Source organism: Thunnus thynnus, chromosome 13 (genome assembly GCF_963924715.1).
Source record: "Thunnus thynnus chromosome 13, fThuThy2.1, whole genome shotgun sequence".
Classification (NCBI taxonomy): Eukaryota; Metazoa; Chordata; class Actinopteri; order Scombriformes; family Scombridae; genus Thunnus; species Thunnus thynnus.
In genome coordinates, this window is record NC_089529.1 from 27190298 (window position 1) to 27207981 (window position 17684).

Here is a 17684-nt window from a genome sequence, read left to right on the forward strand (position 1 = left end):
GTGGGCAACTGTTTCACTTCTGAAGCTGCTTGAGGTTATTATTTTTTTTTATCCGCCGAGCAAAATACGAACATACACCGGTATACTAGCCTTTGTCAGAGCACGAAAACACCCAGCACATAATACTGTATTGATTAAACAGTCGTACTGGAGCAAACAACAGTCTAAAAAGTAGTGAGAGGACAGGAAACAGGAAGGACAATTGTTCTGTCGTACTTTTTTTTGTCGTCACTGCGTAAAATCAGCCAATAACGTAACGCCTTTATTCACGCGAATGACCTTATGTCCAATCACAGGCTTTGTTATTACGACGTCCGCTAGCCCTTGGTCACATCCGGTCGTATATATGTTGCCACGAGTTAGCGGCGAATTTGGAGAGTGTCCATTTTGAGTAGCGAGTCGGCGTCTCCGGTATTTTTCTCTTAAAGTAAGCACGCTTTCTTGTTTTTATTTGTGTATTTAAATGTAGGCGAACAGGTTCGCCTTCGCGTAGCGGCTCGTTTCATTCTGTTGTTTCCCATCGGACTACTTTTATTCATATATTGTCGTTTCATTAGCTGTAAATGCAGCCAACTGCCTTGTTAGCCGCAGCGGTGCTAATAAACGTTAACGCGGTTATTGCGCGGAGTCAACGGTCCGTTCACCATTTGTAGTGGGAATTAAGCTCTTGCACACTTTAGGGGTTTATTGATATTTTATTTATTGCATCGGCTATAAATACGTTGTTGTTTTTATTGAGGTCCAGCTGGCTAGCTGCTAGCCGGGCCTGCTCTTTGCTCCGAGCGGTAACGGAGTAAAGCGCGGTCCGCTTGAACGCTCAACATGGAGATTCGGTGTGGTTTATTACTACTTTTTGTTTGCTAACAACGCGTTTATATTCAAGTAAACACTCAGATGTACCTCTAATCCACTACCGGTGCAATACATACCTTTTTTTATCTAGTTTTATGGTAGCAAAATACGACTATTTTTAAAATTAAGCACATTTTAAATGAATTAACGTCAGGACTGGGACGTTGTGTTAGCATCGAGGTAGCCTCTGTTGTAGCTCTTTTACGGTGTTGCAATAAATTCTTAAACGTTAACTTAATTATTCAAGTTAACGTGTGACCGATGAAAATGCCAAATTCTACCATTTGGTTGAAGCTCCCGCTGCATTAAAAAAATGTATTGTGCAAGGCCGGATTATGTAGCGTGATGTGCAGAATGAACGCGTCTCAATGCATTCCTTTATTAAGATATTTGAGTTGTGGGCGGTCATCAGCCAGGCAATGAATTACCAGCCAAGAAAAGGGGGCAGCTACCCCGGGCCCCCACACCTTCAGGGGGCATAAAAGCTCGAGGGTCCACCTTGTTAGTTGCTTTTGTGTAACTTCACTACAATTACTATTTTCTTGGTTAGTCGTTTGGTCTAAAATGTTATAAAATTGTATAAAATCTTCAATCCCTGTTTCCCAGAGCCCAAGGTGCAACCTTAAATGTCTTCTTGTGTCCCAACCAACAGCCCACAACCCAAAGATATTCAATTTGTTATCAGAGAAGACCAAAGAAAGCAGGAAATGTTCATATTTTCCCCCTAGAAAATTACTAAAAGATTATCAAAATAGTTGGAGATTTAATTTCTGTAGATTGACTATATCTTGTGGCCCTTTCTTCTAGATGGACCCTGTGTCAATGTTAAGTTGAAGCACTTTATTGTTGTAGTTTCCACTTTGCTCACGTACTGCATTTTCCTAAACAAAGCCTGGATTGATCCAATCATAATAAATTGACATGCAAAAAACATGGGTCCTTGTAATATTCCATAAGAGGAGTGCTGATAGGTTTCTGTGTCTTTCAGTCCTTCATTGTTTCTCTTGTCATGTCTCAGTCTTTCAAAGAACCCACCGTTAGAATGGCAGACGCTGAGACTCTGCTCATGGAGACATCAGAGCAGAACGGTAACGAAGGTGAGGAAGACCAGAACGGAGCCGAGCAGGAGCTCATGGGTGGAGATGATTGCCAGGACGGTCAGGAAGACCAGGACGTCCAGGAAGTCCAGGAAGGTCAGGACAACGGCACAGATGGAGGCAAGATTGACGCCAGCAAAGGAGAGGAGGACGCTGGGTGAGTCACTTCCTCCGAAACCAATCACACTTGGCACATATGAGCACTTTTGGTTTTTGTCGGAGTTACACTTAAATATACAACGTTATGACACAAACTAAGGCTTCACCGGTGGCCTAATAAAACTAAATTCCAGGACCTTGTAGGCTCGATTACAGGATAATGACAGGTATGATAATACTAGGAATAGTCAGTCTTCAGTTGATCTTGTTCATGACTCTCCCAAGCAACTTGTGCATCAACTGTCTACAGAAATGACAGCAAGGATGTCAAGTGAAAAGCGGGAAAAAGAGAGCAAAGGGTAGAGGTTGCTTTTCCACCACACACAACTTAAAAGAAAATCCCACAAGGATTCTCCAGGTGTACTAAAGAATAAATAATGAGCTATGTGTTCTGTGTCAGCTAAGGCTACCTGTGTAATAACAGGGGATAAAGGGCAAGAAATGAACAAGACTGTGTCACTCTGTTTGCAGTAAAATGTTCGTGGGCGGCCTCAGCTGGGACACGAGTAAAAAAGACCTGAAGGATTACTTCAGTAAGTTCGGTGAAGTGTCAGACTGCACCATCAAGATGGACTCCAACACTGGCAGATCCCGAGGCTTTGGCTTTGTTCTCTTCAAAGACTCCTCCAGCGTGGACAAGGTGGGTCCCCTCTTCACTGCCTGAAACCTGCGTCATGTAGTTACATCACTCAAGTAGAGCTGCAACGATTAGTCGGATCATCAGAGGATGAAATGTCAACTATTTTCATAACTGATTAGTTGTTTTTTAAGATGAAAACTCTGGTTCCAGCTTCTTGTAAATGTGAACGTTTTCATTAACATTTTAAAGAACATCTGATCAATTGAGACGATAATTAACCGATTTTAATTGACAAATGAAAATAATTTAGTTGCAGTTCTAAACTCAAGTCAATCAACACAGTACTGTCATGATGCTGCTTGAGTATAAGCGTAAAACGATAAATACATGGATTTTTGTTCCAGTTGTATAAATTATTCGGGTAATTCTACTTGGCATGCACCATAAACATTACTGTAGTGAATGAGTGCAGGGCATAGACTGCAGGCTTTTGTGTTAGCACAATATGTTGCTAGCAGATAAGTCTGGGTAGCATGTTGTGACTAATGTCTAAATCAGTTTTTAATGAGGCATGCAGTGAACCACAAAGAGGCCACATGTTGCTCTATTATGTTGCTTAAAATAAAGTGCTGCACTTAAAAGGTGTGGCCAAATGCTGCCACACAGTTTTAATGTAGTCAATTCTGTAGACAATTACTTCATGTCACACAGTGCAAGGGGGTTATTTCCAGGCTCTTGATATCATTGGTCTAATTGCTGTGTGGTAACACTCATGCAAACGATGATTGTGTGTGTGCAGGTGCTGGAGCAGAAGGAACACAGACTGGACGGACGTCAGATTGACCCCAAGAGGGCGATGGCCATGAAGAAGGAGCCCGTCAAGAAGATCTTTGTTGGCGGTTTGAACCCAGAAGCAACTGAGGAAACCATCAGGGAATATTTCGGGGCCTTTGGAGAGGTCAGTGCACTATATGGAGCCACTTAAAAAATACACAAGATCTCCAGATGGAAGAGTAGACTCTAGTGTTGTCCTGTATGCTCAACCGTGTGTAGCTTAGAGTGCCGGCAGACTGACTTCAAGCTACTAATTGACACTTTGATCTGACGATGTGTCTGTAATTGAAAGTTGTCTATTATAATACATTTTGTAGCTTTGGCTCAGTGGGCAGGCACTTATTTCATTGATGCTGCTTTTGAATAGCCTTGCACATAGATGTACATATAATTCAATTAACAGAATGGGCTGCAAGGACAGTGGCAGTCATTTCTACAGAATTTAATTACAGTACAATGAAACTGGTCCTTGGAGACCCTTTCTTTTTAACTGCTCATGCTGTTCTCTACCACAGAAATCTGAATGAAGAATGTGTTGTTGAATTTTAATCCCGTGGCTGCTGTCCAGCAGTGTTTACTTGATCTAATCCTTGAGCCGGGCACAGGTGCCTTTTTTTCTAATTGAGGGATTGGCTAATGAACGAGTGGCCGTCTGAACCCAAGTTGAAGATTCATCTGACATGTGGCCGATGAAAAATAGATCATTCTTATTGGATGTTCTGGCACTTGTTGAATTTACCCCTGCCATTTTTGAATGACAGGGATACATTTCAACGTGGTTGTTTGGGAAATGTAAAAATCTGGTATGGTGAACCAGAAGAAGTTCAACCTAAATTTTTTGGACAGTCAGCTGGCAGACTTGTTTTGGTCTTGTGTTAGAGGCCTGTGGTGTTGCAAGTAGAAAACATCTGCAAAAATAAAATGTAGAAGTGTATCATGTTAACATTTTAACAGCAGTACCTCCACCTTCTTCCTCTTCTTCTCTAGATTGAAACCATTGAACTTCCCATTGACCCCAAATCAAAGAAAAGGAGGGGTTTCATCTTTATCACATACAAAGATGAAGCCAGCGTCAAGAAGTGCCTGGAGAAGAAATACCACAACATCGAGGGCGGCAGGGTATGCACAAACACACACAGTAGTGATCTACTGAATGCACTGCTAATTGAAGAATTTCAGGGCCTTTTCCGCCTGCTGGTTTGAAAGTGTATGTTTGACGTCTCCTCTGCAGTGTGAGCTGAAGATCGCTCAGCCAAAGGAGGTGTACCAGCAGCAGCAGTATGGAGCGGGACGTGGCGGTGGTTATGGAGGCCGGGGAGGAAGAGGCCGTGGAGGTGAGAGATTTTTAGGGCTAGCTGGCTCTAGTTGGCTGATAAAATATTAATGTCTGGACAGCAAATCGTAATGTATGAGTTTGATAATAAAAATAACTTTTCATGTCTCTTTTTAAAATGCTGAAATTGAAGCGTTATATAAAATGTAACATTAAATGTAATGTTTTTTAAAATCTGTAAATAAGTCAGTGATTTAGACATTTTAAACATTTCCAGAGAAGCATTTAAATAACCGCCACCGTTAACCTCAAAACCTCCATTTAGAGTTTTTGTGATTTCACCTGTTGGCATTCAGTTGTTGACCAATCAGCTGCAGCGGGGGAATTCTTGTAAATTTGTCCCATTGGTGTCACACCTGTCACTTCTGAGCAGAAATAGTCTGACTTGCTGTTAATGCATTTGTTATAAGCCTTAGATTCCTATGTAAATGCCTAAATGGGTTTCAGCTTTCTGTGCTTTGTGTTGCCAGGAAAGTTGTTTTCCGGGCTGTTTGAACTGGTTTTCATGTGAACTTGTCACTTTGTGTCCCAGGTCAGAGCCAGGGCTGGAACCAGGGCTACGGAAACTACTGGAACCAGGGATATGGTAACCAAGGCTATGGCTATGGTGGATACAGTGGCTATGGCAACTATGACTACTCTTCTGGTTACTATGGATATGGTCCTGGATATGATTACAGTAAGTTGACATACAAAAGACATTTTGCACAACATAGTTTATTGTAGTTGGGGATACAATAGTCTCAATTGTGAGTGTCCCCCCCACATTTCATCATAAGCTGTTTTGATAATCTATTTATTATTTTGAGGTGTTTTTTAAAGAGAAAATGCTAAAATTCTCTGGTTTCAGCTTCTTAAATGTCAATGTTTTTTATTTATTTAGTCCTATGATGGTAAACTTAATATTTTTGGGCTGTTGGGACAAAACAAGACATTTGAGGTTGCATCTTGGGCTTTAGGAAATAGTGATTGACATTTTTCAACATTTTCTGACATTTTATAGATTAATTGATTTAATCGAGAAAATCAATAAATAAAATCGATGATTGAAAGTTCGTGAGAAATGGTTGCACCGTGTAACGCCCTCTAAACAGTGAACGACAGCAGGACACAGTGACTGTGTGCAGCTTTCTGGAGGCTTTTTGTTGTTTTTTGCTGTACAGAGTCGTGTATCTGCTGCTCAATGACTGTATCTGGTCACCTGCATTATAGCTGGAAACACTGACCAGTTACAGCACCCAACTACCCCTAAACCCACAAATAGTGGTCTTTATGTTTGGGTTTGTATATGGACTACACAAACACTGTTTATAGAAAGTACATTTCCCGCAGACAGACAGTTCCCAAGATGCTGACTTATTCTTTGACTTTAAGTAGATTGAATGTAGGTGTCTTGCTATATGTTGGAAATGTGTTTGTTTTTCTCTGTCTAGCAGACCAGGGCAGTGCCAGCTACGGGAAAACCCCGAGACGGGGTGCACACCAGACCGGCTACAAGCCATACTGATGATCACATGGTAGGTCTGCCCTGGGTTTACCTGCCGTACCCTTATATACTGTCACCGTGCCCATAATCATTCCAAGTGATGCCGAGCTTCTCTGCAAAGTGTGTTCAGAGAATTAACCTTCAAGAGCAATTAGTTTTCTCCAATTGACCTTTTTTTTGTGAGTGTGTGTGCGCTGCTTTGTCTGGTGTCACTTACACGTGAGATGAAGAGAGTGTTACTCAACACAGTGTAACTAAGTTTGTGTGTCTCCTCTTTCTCTCTCTCTCTCTCTCTCTCTCAGGACTCTGGCGATCCAGTGAGACCGACAGCTGGACGGACATACTGGTCCTGACTCAACCTCTTTTATGACAGAAGACCATTTGTACAGAAAACAAAAGAAATGTAACTTTTCCATGTTTTTTTTTTTTTTTTTTTTTTTTTTTTTTTTTTTTTTTATCCTTTTCGTTTTTAGGTTTTACTTTTCCCTTTGGTGTTCTTTTTTTTTTTTTTTTTTTTTTTTCTTTCCCTCCACATTTCCATCGAAGGAAGTGTAATTTTTACTGTACTTTTTGGTACCTGTTTTGATTCTAATGTATTGTAAGGGTTGTATTTTACATGTTTGCTGGCTTTACAGGTTGGAAATCTTGGCGCTGTAAAGGAGCTTTTTTGACAAATAAAAGCCGTTTTCAGTAATAACTTTTTGTTCTGATGCTTCCAGGCTCTGGGGTGGAAGAATTTGACAACTGAACTTTAATACAAAACCCGTTCAACAGCTTTTTTTTTTGATGGATTTATTATGATTTTCTTGGTTTTTAATGATCTGTAGTAATGAAGAATGTTAGGCAGATAACTTTTGAAGTTATCTAGCTTAACTCAGGAATTGTGCTTCACATCCCTACGTTTGTGTTTTTTATTTGTTTTATTTTCTTTCTCCCTTTTTACTTGGAGTGCAGTGTACCATGAGGGAATTCAAACTTTCGAGGTTGTTGTTCCTTAAACCTAAAAGGACTGCCTGAAAGCTTCTGTCTTCCAGGATGTTCTGAGTTTACCAAGGAAGTTAACACCTCCAAGCATGCAGATGTGTGGGATGAAGTATATAATATAATATAGCCACGCAGCCACGTGTAACTGCGGACTTCCTACTATGTCCACATCTTTTTAAATAACAAGCAAACTGTTTAAGTTTCTATGCTGGTTTAGTTTGTGTTCGTCAAGTGCCGTTAGTTTTTAGAAATGACCTCTGAGATAAAATGTCTGCTTAGTTTTTCTGGATGGACTTCAGTGTCTCTTTCAATTTATTAGTAATAAACATTCTGGTTTGTAATCTGTGTATTTCTAATGCTTAATGTTACTGTTAATAATGAACTGAGTCATGAAGAATGGACAATAGTTTTGTTTTTCAATTGCGCCTGAAATTTTTTCCTGTCCTTTGTTGTTTCCCTAAATAATCCAGAATTTGATACATTTTGCCATTAAAATTTGTTTGTAGTTTGGCCAAAAATTCAAGTTTGAGGATCTGAGGATGTTTATTCAGAACAATTATAGATTTGACTAATTCTAAAGGCTTTTCCCTCTGGTTATCATTAATATTCTCAGCAGTCATGCCATTTATATGATGCATTATCTTGTAAAAGTGTTAAGTTTGCTCAAAAGGTATCAATTGAAGGGGAAAGGTCCCTTATGAAAATACTAAGTCATAAGGGTTCATACGCTTAAGACTAAACTAGGAAAAAACATAATGACCCAAGTAACTCATGATTCCCTTTGGGGGCAAGAAGTGTTGTTGAGGTGGAAATAGTTGCCTGAGGGAGGGCGGGCCAGCCACAGGTGGGTGTGACACAGTTACAGCCAATGAAATTGCAGCATTTTTCACGCTGTCCAGAGTGCTGAACTGCTCTGTAACGCAGCAGTTTTCACCTGAATATTTAATGCTGATTTTCTGGATGCAGGTTTGAATCCTGGTTGGGGCAAAGCCTGTCATACATTATCAAAGATAAACAGCTATTTTGAATCAACAAACATGAATATCACTTTGTTGTGCACCTTTTCTTCAGGTTATCATTAGATTGTAGTGGCAGTGAGGTTTATGTCACCTCATGTCAAAAATCATGTTTCTTCATTTAAGAAGTGATGTTTTATTAGGTCTTGTTATCTGTCTTTTGTCATGCAGATTTAGTACAGTGGTGATTTCTGTGGTACTTAAGCATTCAGTTGAACTCTGAACTGGGCCACACAACAGTACAGAATAATAGTAGTATGTAACAGAGTACTAATAATAATAAACAAAATCTAAATAATGAGAAAGCAGATCATGAGAAAAAAAGAGCAATAATGAGAAAAGAACAAAGACAAGCATTTGATTTATCTTTGAATTCCTCAAGAGCAAGAATAAGTCCGGGAAATAGAAGCAAATAAACAATATTTACTAATTACTATAAGGAAGACCTTAGTGGAGCAGTGAAAGTATTTCACCTCTCCTGTCTGACATAAAAAAAATGGATGGAGGAGTCATCCCAGAGGCACCAGGATTTTGGTGAGGCAGTTATATGTTCTCTTGGGGAGCTCCTGCATGGCTCCCTGCTGCTTCTCCAGGATCTCCCTCACCTTCTCCATTGCAGCCCGGGTCAGAGGGGGCTCCTATAGGCAGCCCTCAGCCGCTTGTGTGGCTGGCGCTGGTGGATTAACCAGGGCTGGAGGCAAAGTGATGATAGGGACACTGACAAACTCCCTGTAGTCAAACGCTGCCACAGCTGCTGGCACTTCTTAGGGCTGGTGTTAAGTGAAGTACTGGCATTGGTTTGTTTTGCCAAGTACTTTATGTAGCGTGAGATGTGCTGCTTTGTGGTTGGATGCAGGGGGCTATTGGGGTCACCACGGCAGCTGTGCATCAGGGCTGCATAATTAGTGTTAACCCGCCCCAGGAGGTCCTTCGTCCTCTGTGTTTAGCCAGCAGTTAATCGATGGCTGCTCTCATCGAGGCTGGCCATCTGTTGTGGTCCAATACAAAGACTGATTGGACCAGTGTGAGCAGCCCTGGGAGAAGCAGCCAGTGGCAGTGGTGGTGTCCTTTGGAGATCTTAGAAAAATAAAATAAGATTAAAAAAAAAAAAATCAGTTGTTATTGAGAAAGTAAACTTGTGAGAAACGTACAATAAAAAAGGAGGCATGCGTGTGAACAAGTATTAAGCTCTACATTAAGCGTGGGAGAGATGTCAACTACTAACTAAGTTATTTGTAGGAGTATGTTTGACTACACTATAATTAGAATTACCTGTGTTCATAAAAGAGCCAACTTGCTTTGCAGGGCAGTTTGTGCTGCTGTTGCTGAGACAGAGAATAGCTCACTGATGTCACAGCTCAACTGGAAAACAGGCCGAATTACTATCAGTGATTAGCTGGTAAACAGCTGGACAAACCCTGTTAGACAACATCAATTTGTAAAATTCAAGTTGAATGATGATTACCTGTGAAGTGTCTCCCTTTCTGGCATCTGATGCATGGCGGGCAGGAGGGAAGTGAAACACCACAGGAGGGCTAGACTATGGCTGGACGCAGGGCTGCTCTGTTTTTACATTAACAAGGGGAGGAGGAGGAAGAGGAAGGGTTGTCTTTATGGACTTGTGTTTGTCCCAGTCATGTGGAACTGGACCACAGCCTGGTTCAAGGTACTACAGTCCAAACCTCTTCCCTGTATCCCTCACAGAGAGGTGGAGTGCTGGGTATTTGATGGCCCCCATCACCCTTTCAGATGCCCTGTTTAAATCTGCTATTAAAACAGTGTCAAACACTTTTGGCAGCACCACGTCAGGCTACTTCAAATCCAGAAGCCACCTCACCACTTCTGTCATACCCTGGGCCTGGAAAAGACTGGTGGACACCTGGTTGCCTCTCACCCAGTGTAACATATGCCTCTTGCATGTTACATTAAATACATTAGTTGTGCTTTAAATGCATGATAAAGGCAGTTTGTAGATTTGTGTGTAGCCTCAACATGGACATTGAGTCCTTCCAGACAAATATGAACCCCAGGTCAAAGTAGTCTAACAAAGGTATTGAATTCTAAATGTTTGAACATATGTTATCACTATGTGTGTTTTAATAATTTCAAAGGTGCATTTGAGAATGTAGAAATGTGAATACGGGCACATTTTATCAATGTTGAGTAGAGTTACATGGCCAGTTTCTCTTACTCCTCTATTTGTTTAAGAATATCTTGACAAGTGAAACATCTGTATGAGTGAGTTATTCACACCTTTTTACTAATTTTGAGTCTCCTTACATGTAAATACAAGAGAAAAAAAAACAACCAAAAACATAGTTTTAAATGTGCTTTAAATGGTCACTATGTCTAACAGCAATAACTTTTAATATAGAATATAATTTTGTCAGTAATTTTACCTTTATTTAATAGTTGTAAGGTGTACATATTTGTGTTATTTTCATTATTTTATGCTGTTATCTTATATTTAATATTTAATACTTGGCTACATAGTATCCAAGGTAATGATGCAGCTATAAAGCCCATCACCGGGGGAACAAGTCAGACCGGGCTTGTATCCCTCAGGTGAGTGTGTGACTATTAAATGGAAACCTGTAAATAATAATGTATAGCTGACCTGAGATAGACTTTATAACTAATTATAATTATTAGACATTAGACATTCAGAGTGATTATCTATGTGAACTGATTCATCTGTATCAATAGTGTTTTTGTGTAATCTGTAATATAGTGAGTTTTTGATCCCGGTCAAGGTTAGACCGTTGGCCCTGTAATTTGTTATTTAACGGTTATTAAGCCTTGTCACAAAAGTAATTTATTAGTATTGTAAGTTTCCTTTGATTATGATTTTATTTATGTTAAATAGTTTTACTGAGACCGGGCTTGTATCCCCCAGATCCCGAAGTGCTTGTAAGCAATAAACAGACATCACTGAATCGACATCGGAGCTGTCTGGGTGTCTTCGTTGGAGTCAACTGATGTTACTAACTGTCAGCCGTTAGTCCACCATCATCATCACAACACAACGCAGAGACTGTAGGCTGTCACTATTATCAGCGATATAAAGGAAACTTAACGGGGGCATTATAAACTGTGAGGCTAATATAGTCCCCCGTTACACCAGCGGGCATGGTGAAAGTGGAAGCCCTCCTGCTGAGAGGTGCCCCTGACAGGGATCCAGATGGGCACAGTGGCTCTTGCACATAGTTGAGCTGCAGGGTGCCATCGTATGGGTCACTGAGGCAGCCTCTCAGGATGTGGACACACTGGATCCTCCACTCCTTCAGCATTGAGGGCTTGAACAGCAAGACACCATTGGGGTCCTTGGTCAGGGGGAAGTGGTGTTGGACATCCTCCACTCTTTTACCAACTCTTTCTGATGAGGCACCTTGGATTAGCAGGCACAATGAGAATGTGTAGGCTTCCTTCAGCTTCTGCAGGTCATCTTGATCCACCACACCGATTGCTGCAGACAGGAACTTGCAGAAGGTGCTATGAAGTGGATGGTGCTCAGTGCAGTGGAACAAATCCAGCTTTACGGTGGTGTCCTGGTTGAACTTGCTGTGTGACGCACACGTTGGCCAACTTCCTAGAGTTGGCCTCAGCCACAATGGCATCAGTGATCTTCCAGGCATCCCATTAATGGTGCGCGTGAGGCTCAGGGTCCGGGACTCATAAAGGAGCAGAGCAGTCTCTAATTATACAAAAAAGCAAAGAGAAATTGTATTGATAAGTGTGATGTGAAATTGGCTGATACACATTTTCATTAGATGTAAATACCCAATAAATGTAACATTTTAAAATGATTGATGATTCAAAAATTATATAAATGATGATGTTGTGTGAGTTACTTTTTCTAGTTATTCTATGTATGAAATGATTTAATCTAAACTGAATAAATATGTAATCTGACAACATGTTCAGGTTATGATTCATACTTGTCCACTCACTGGTGCTTGGCCTTCTGTACCCCAGCAGAGTTGTAGCAGTGGGCCAGCCCCTCAGACATTGGCTCTGACTGAAGCATCACCCAGGAGAGGAACATCCAGTTTTCATTCATGATGGCATATAATGACATGGTGCCAGATGATAAAGTGACCTGCAGGTGAGTCCTCATGGCATAGAAAAGGCTAGGCTGGCACGCTTATATTTGAGGTGGAGCAACTCAGTCACCTGGTTGGCCATGTCATGTGGAGACTGGCCTGTTCTCCTTAGCTCATCCATCGCTGTCTTGCATAAGGCCTCCTTGTAGCAGAAAAAAGCTGGGAGAATGCTGGAGCATTGGAGCATTTCTAGCCACTGAGGCTTGTCAACAAACCAGTACCATTTACATATCTTGCAGTTGGGACAGGAAGCAAAGATGTAATACTGGCCACTGGTGCCAACAATCACTCGAGGCCTTCCTACACCTGAAGACAAAACCTGGGGAGAAGGACATCCATAGAGACAAGGCAGGATGTAGTTGTTACTGAGTCACTCCATGATGGCATGCTCAGGCTTCCAGATAAAGAAAGGAGGGAGCTGGAAGTATTTGGGTGATGGCAGCTCAGAAATCGAGTCAATGAGTTCAGGCTGAGGTGGATGACGCCACAAGGATACCATATTCATTGGATGCCGGACTGGTTGGGACCCTGACCATAGACGCAAGGCCTCCAGCTCAGTCTTCATCCTGTTGCGCTGATGGAGAGAGCAGTTCCAGTGGCTGACATCCTCGTCATAACTGGGGGCAGAGGCAGGATGGGCTGGTGCAGAGGAGGATGCAGGTAGAGGTGCAGAGGAGGCTGCTGCAGGTAGAGATGCAGAGGAGGAGGAACAGCTGGTGCATTTTGTTGTTGGGAACGCAGCTTTTGTGCAGGATGAAAGAAGCAAAGGCATCAGCCCTACTTTTCCAAATGTCCCCCTTCGTTGCTTTGGCCCGGGCCCCAAAGCCCACCAAATTGTCATCCTCAATTTCCACAGCAGCTGGTTGCTGGTCTCTCTGCCAGGTACCTCTGGAGGTCTTCGAGCTGTTTAAATCCCCTGCAGTACTGCAGCGAGGACAAAAGGCCGTCCTTGCTGTGGCCCACAGGGTTGAAGTAGCCTGCTTCCTCCTCCTGTTCAGCCTTGTTGATGAGGTACAAGCTGTCCTGCTGTAAATGGCCTGATGGGCCTCGTCTGAAGGACTCTGTGATCCTCCTGAGACAGAAATTTCTTCATGCTCTCGGTCTGTTTAAAACAAATGTGTGAATTGATTAATACATTACTGTATACACTGAAACAGATATGTTTGGATTGATATTCATGGGCAATAATTTAGTTTTGTCCCTTATCTGTCACTCTCTAGTGTTATAAAAAATGTTTTATTCATACTACAATCAATATATTCATTATTTCCAAAGCATCTGGATCACACTTATTTCAGTTTTAGATAAGTCATTTGAATGATTATTTTAATTTCACATTTCCTCTTCCAGTAATGTGAAATTGCAGTAATTTCCTTGCCATGGAGCACTGTGACATTATAGAGGAAACATTGCTAAATTAAATCAGGTTGTGTGTTTGTATGTGTGTGCCAACATTTTATATAAATCATCCGGTGCAATAAAGCTAGCTGATAAAATGACCGTTTTAGCTAACGTTACCTTAGACGTCAATTAACTTACTGTAAACTAAGTTACAAACTACAGAGACGACAGGTTGCATGAAACAAAAACAAGGAAAGGTCTAGACGAGAGCAAATGCACTAGTACAAGTGTGCATTACAAATCAAATCTACTTTCATTCATAATTTGAGTGTCACGATAAGAGAAGAAAACATCGTTACGTTTCACCATTAACTCTGTTTACTTTCACTTCTTCTGTTTCTGTCAAATTAATTCGAAACAGCGCCACCCCTTTACCATTTAGTGGCCAAAGCGGGTATTGCAGCCGTAGTGTTAAAGGGATAGTTCGTGTTTTTTGAAGTAGGGTTGTATGAGGTACTTTATCCATGCAGTAGATGGGGGTCAGGAAGCTAATCAATGTGCTAATCCCCTCAGGGACAGCAGCAAAGTGTATTTTACGTCATCACAATGTGAAGTCAATGGGCCGGGCGGGAATTTGTGCGTGGGGTCAGAGGGAGAAACACTACTGCCCATATTCAGGGGGCTGCACAATGTGGAAGCAAACAGCTAGAAACTTTTTTTGGTGTGCATGGAAGCTGAGCCGTTTTTATTGGACTGAATGGGCGCCATTTTTGGTCCAGTATTCAGCTCTTACAACACATCCACGGTCTTGCCAAGAAAAGCAGCTCCTATTTAAGTGCTCAGTCAGTACCATGTCTGAGAAAAGCCACTAGATGGCGCCGTTTGATATCCTAGATTTGTTAATGTAAATGTTCATTATGTTTTCATATCATTGTGGTTGTATTATTATTAGCACCATAACCACTGTTATTCGCTTTATCAGTATAATTTGGGTAAAGTTGTGTGTCATTTTTTCTCTTTTCTTCCTCTCTGTTTTGTCCAAGGTGCTTAGAGAACATGGCCAATGTTTTATATGAAATGTGATAATGTTGATCAGGCAGCTAATGTTATTACAGGAGGTACGGCCTTGAATAAAGTAGATATAATGCCTGTTAATTTGAACTTTCTGTCCTCATTTAGTAATTGAATTGGTCTGTATGAGCAATCATATTGTAAGGAGTGTGATGGCTTTTTTTTTTTTAGCAATGGAGTCAACAGGAAGTGTCAGCTGAAATTTTGGAAAAATTAAAGTTGTCTAAAAGATGTTGTCATTCTCAGCAGAGGTGGTTTTAAAAAGTCAGTTTTTACACTGTAGGTAACAAAACTTGCATCTCAAGTTACAGTTACATTCCAGAAAGAGTTAGTAATGTGGTTAAGTTAAGCTGATCCTTTGATTGCAATGGCTGGATGACACAATTTAGGACATTAAAAAAACTTTGTGGGTAGAAAAAACAAAAATGTGTCTCAATCCTGATTATCCTGCACTCATAATGTTGTTTTTACAAGAACAGACCACCAACCCATAGTTACATTTGTACATAGTTGCATTTTAATGAACAAATCAACACATTACACCAAATATATACAGCTGTCCATTTAATCACAACAATAATATTCATGCCATCAATATCCTCCATGTAAAAGAGGGTTTGATGAAAGTCTGGATTCTAGTGCCCTTATTATAGCCAAGAAGAATCATAACCATATTTTTTAACTGCACCTTTCCGTAATTTATTGTTTCTTTAACAACTCACAGCTATGCTATATCTCAGCAATGACTGGTAGTATCGGAGCCTTAAATCTTCTGGACTGTCTGCATGTGGTGCGACAGCCAGACGCCCAGACATACACCACACCTGCCTGGCTGTAGATATCCATCTTTCTATCTGCCTGTCTGTTGGCTGAGGGTCTGTTGGCAGCTTCAGCTGCCTGTTTTGCTTCATCTGTCTTTTTTTCAGAGCCTGTCATGCCGTCCTCAGCTGTCTTTCTGCTGTTCGCATCAGTAACCCGCCCACTCCTGGGGTCCTTCTGGCAAATCTCAGCACGGTTTGGGCCCTGGTTTCCATCTGAACTGGAGAGAGCGGGTTGACGTGATGAGTAGCTGATATGGGAAAATTGCCACCCTGTCTTCTTCCTCTGCTCTCCCCATCCTCTGCGGACAAGCCGGGCTGCAGTGAGGATAGAATCCGCCTGGCTGTGCAGCTTCTCCAGGGGGTCAGAGAGTAGAGGTCCAGGTGTGACTGAGGTCCTTCCTAGACTAGAAGTCATGGTCTCTGGCTTACTGCTGCCCTCCATCACCCTGTAGTCTCAAGTTTCCAGCTCAGCTTCTGTATTACAGGAACAGCTGGTTTGAGGTAGAAAATCTTCAGTTGTTTTGAGGCACCTGTAAATCACATTGTTAAAGTAGTAGATTAGATGAAATGAGATTAGATCAGATTGGATCAGTGGTTCCCAACCTAAAGATCAGGACCCCCCAAAGGGTCACAAACTCTGAGGAATTGTGAAATTGTTAACTGGATCAAAAGCATCAAAAATTTAATTTTGCTTCACAAATTTATGCATATTTTTCAGACTTTTTCCTAATTTTTATGTTTTACTTGGCTAGTTTAATCTCTCCAGACAAGAGAAGCAAAAACCACAACTCACAGCCATTCTCAACCTGTGATGAGAGATAACAGGTTGTGGAAATTGCTTCATTTTAAGGGATAACAGGCCAAAAAAACCTGAAATGCATTTTTTTAAAGTAAAGGAAAAGCTGAAGAGGGCACAGAAGCCATGACTGTAGTTTTTAATCCTAAACACAGTCTGTTATTGTATGAAATTCACCAGCTAGTCGCTTACTTGGCCGTGTGATGCTGGGCATGTAGCATACAATGGGTTTATCATAACTTAACATAACTAACAGCTGCTTGCTGCTCCTGTAAAATGATGTTTGCAGTCTCAAAACAAAGGATTGAAAAATGCTAAAACACTGCAGAGTTGTGGGGAAACTGCAGAACTGATGATAATTTTCTGTGGGTTACTGGTGCTGCAGTGGCTGCAGCTGAGACAGTCCCTGTATGTTCAAGACAGTCTCCACTAGGTGGAGGCAAAGATTCAATGAAAGACCACAAGCTAGACTGGAAAGAAGCTGATATTTTCCTCTGTGTTTAGTCATGTTTCAATGAACTAACCTGTGGATGCTGAAGCTGTCGTTGCAGTGTTTTGGACAGGAGTACAAATCTGTCACGCTGTGGGTCTGGAGACCCTGACAGCCACCACAGAGCCCAGGCTGAGATGTCCTGGTCAGCTTCACCATATAAAAGAACAGGATGTCCCAGCTGAGGTAGACTGAAACCCAGAGCTCCTGGCTGCAGAGGTGCAGGAGGAAGAATATGAAAAATATGAATAATAACAAGATGAAGAAGACACAACAGTATGGCTGCAGTCTCACACTGATCATATTAAGTATTCTTTACAAATCAACACAGCTTTAACCTATTTTTAAGCATGGCTGCTTTACATATTAGTAAAATACTAGCATTATATACTTCAATGAGTGGCTGAAACAAGCTGATACATATATGATACTGTCAGACAATGTGCAAAAAGATCATGTTTCTGACCTGAAAGCTACTTAAAGGGAAATAAAAACAGGATGTGTGCAGCTTTCAGCACATTGTTGTGGTTCCCTGGCTGTACAGACAGAAACTGTCTCACTTCTCTCATATCCCCCCCCTAAATAAAAATATAACCACCCGATTCCAACAATCAAGGTCAGACTAGCAAAGTGTTCGCTACCTGTCCAGCACAAAACAAGAAGTTTCAAGCTACTACAGATACATGCATACATACATCTACAGTATATCTAAATATTAATG

General features: G+C 41.3%; 1 protein-coding gene across 2 annotated transcripts; it reads left to right on the forward strand.

The window, feature by feature from the left end:
- The first annotated feature begins 309 nt into the window (after positions 1-309).
- LOC137196064 (heterogeneous nuclear ribonucleoprotein A/B-like) lies at positions 310-7666 on the forward strand. 2 transcript variants are annotated; one of them, XM_067608865.1, is made up of 9 exons: positions 310-427; positions 1871-2106; positions 2580-2748; positions 3488-3646; positions 4510-4641; positions 4754-4856; positions 5388-5534; positions 6289-6372; positions 6644-7666. In XM_067608865.1, the coding sequence occupies exons 2-8, from the start codon at positions 1895-1897 to the stop codon at positions 6360-6362; spliced, it is 996 nt and encodes a 331-aa protein (XP_067464966.1). In that variant the 5' UTR covers positions 310-427; positions 1871-1894; the 3' UTR covers positions 6363-6372; positions 6644-7666. The 2 variants fall into 2 exon arrangements, with proteins under 2 accessions (XP_067464966.1, XP_067464967.1); XM_067608866.1 differs by having other exon boundaries at positions 6292-6372.
- Positions 7667-17684: the final 10018 nt, after the last annotated feature.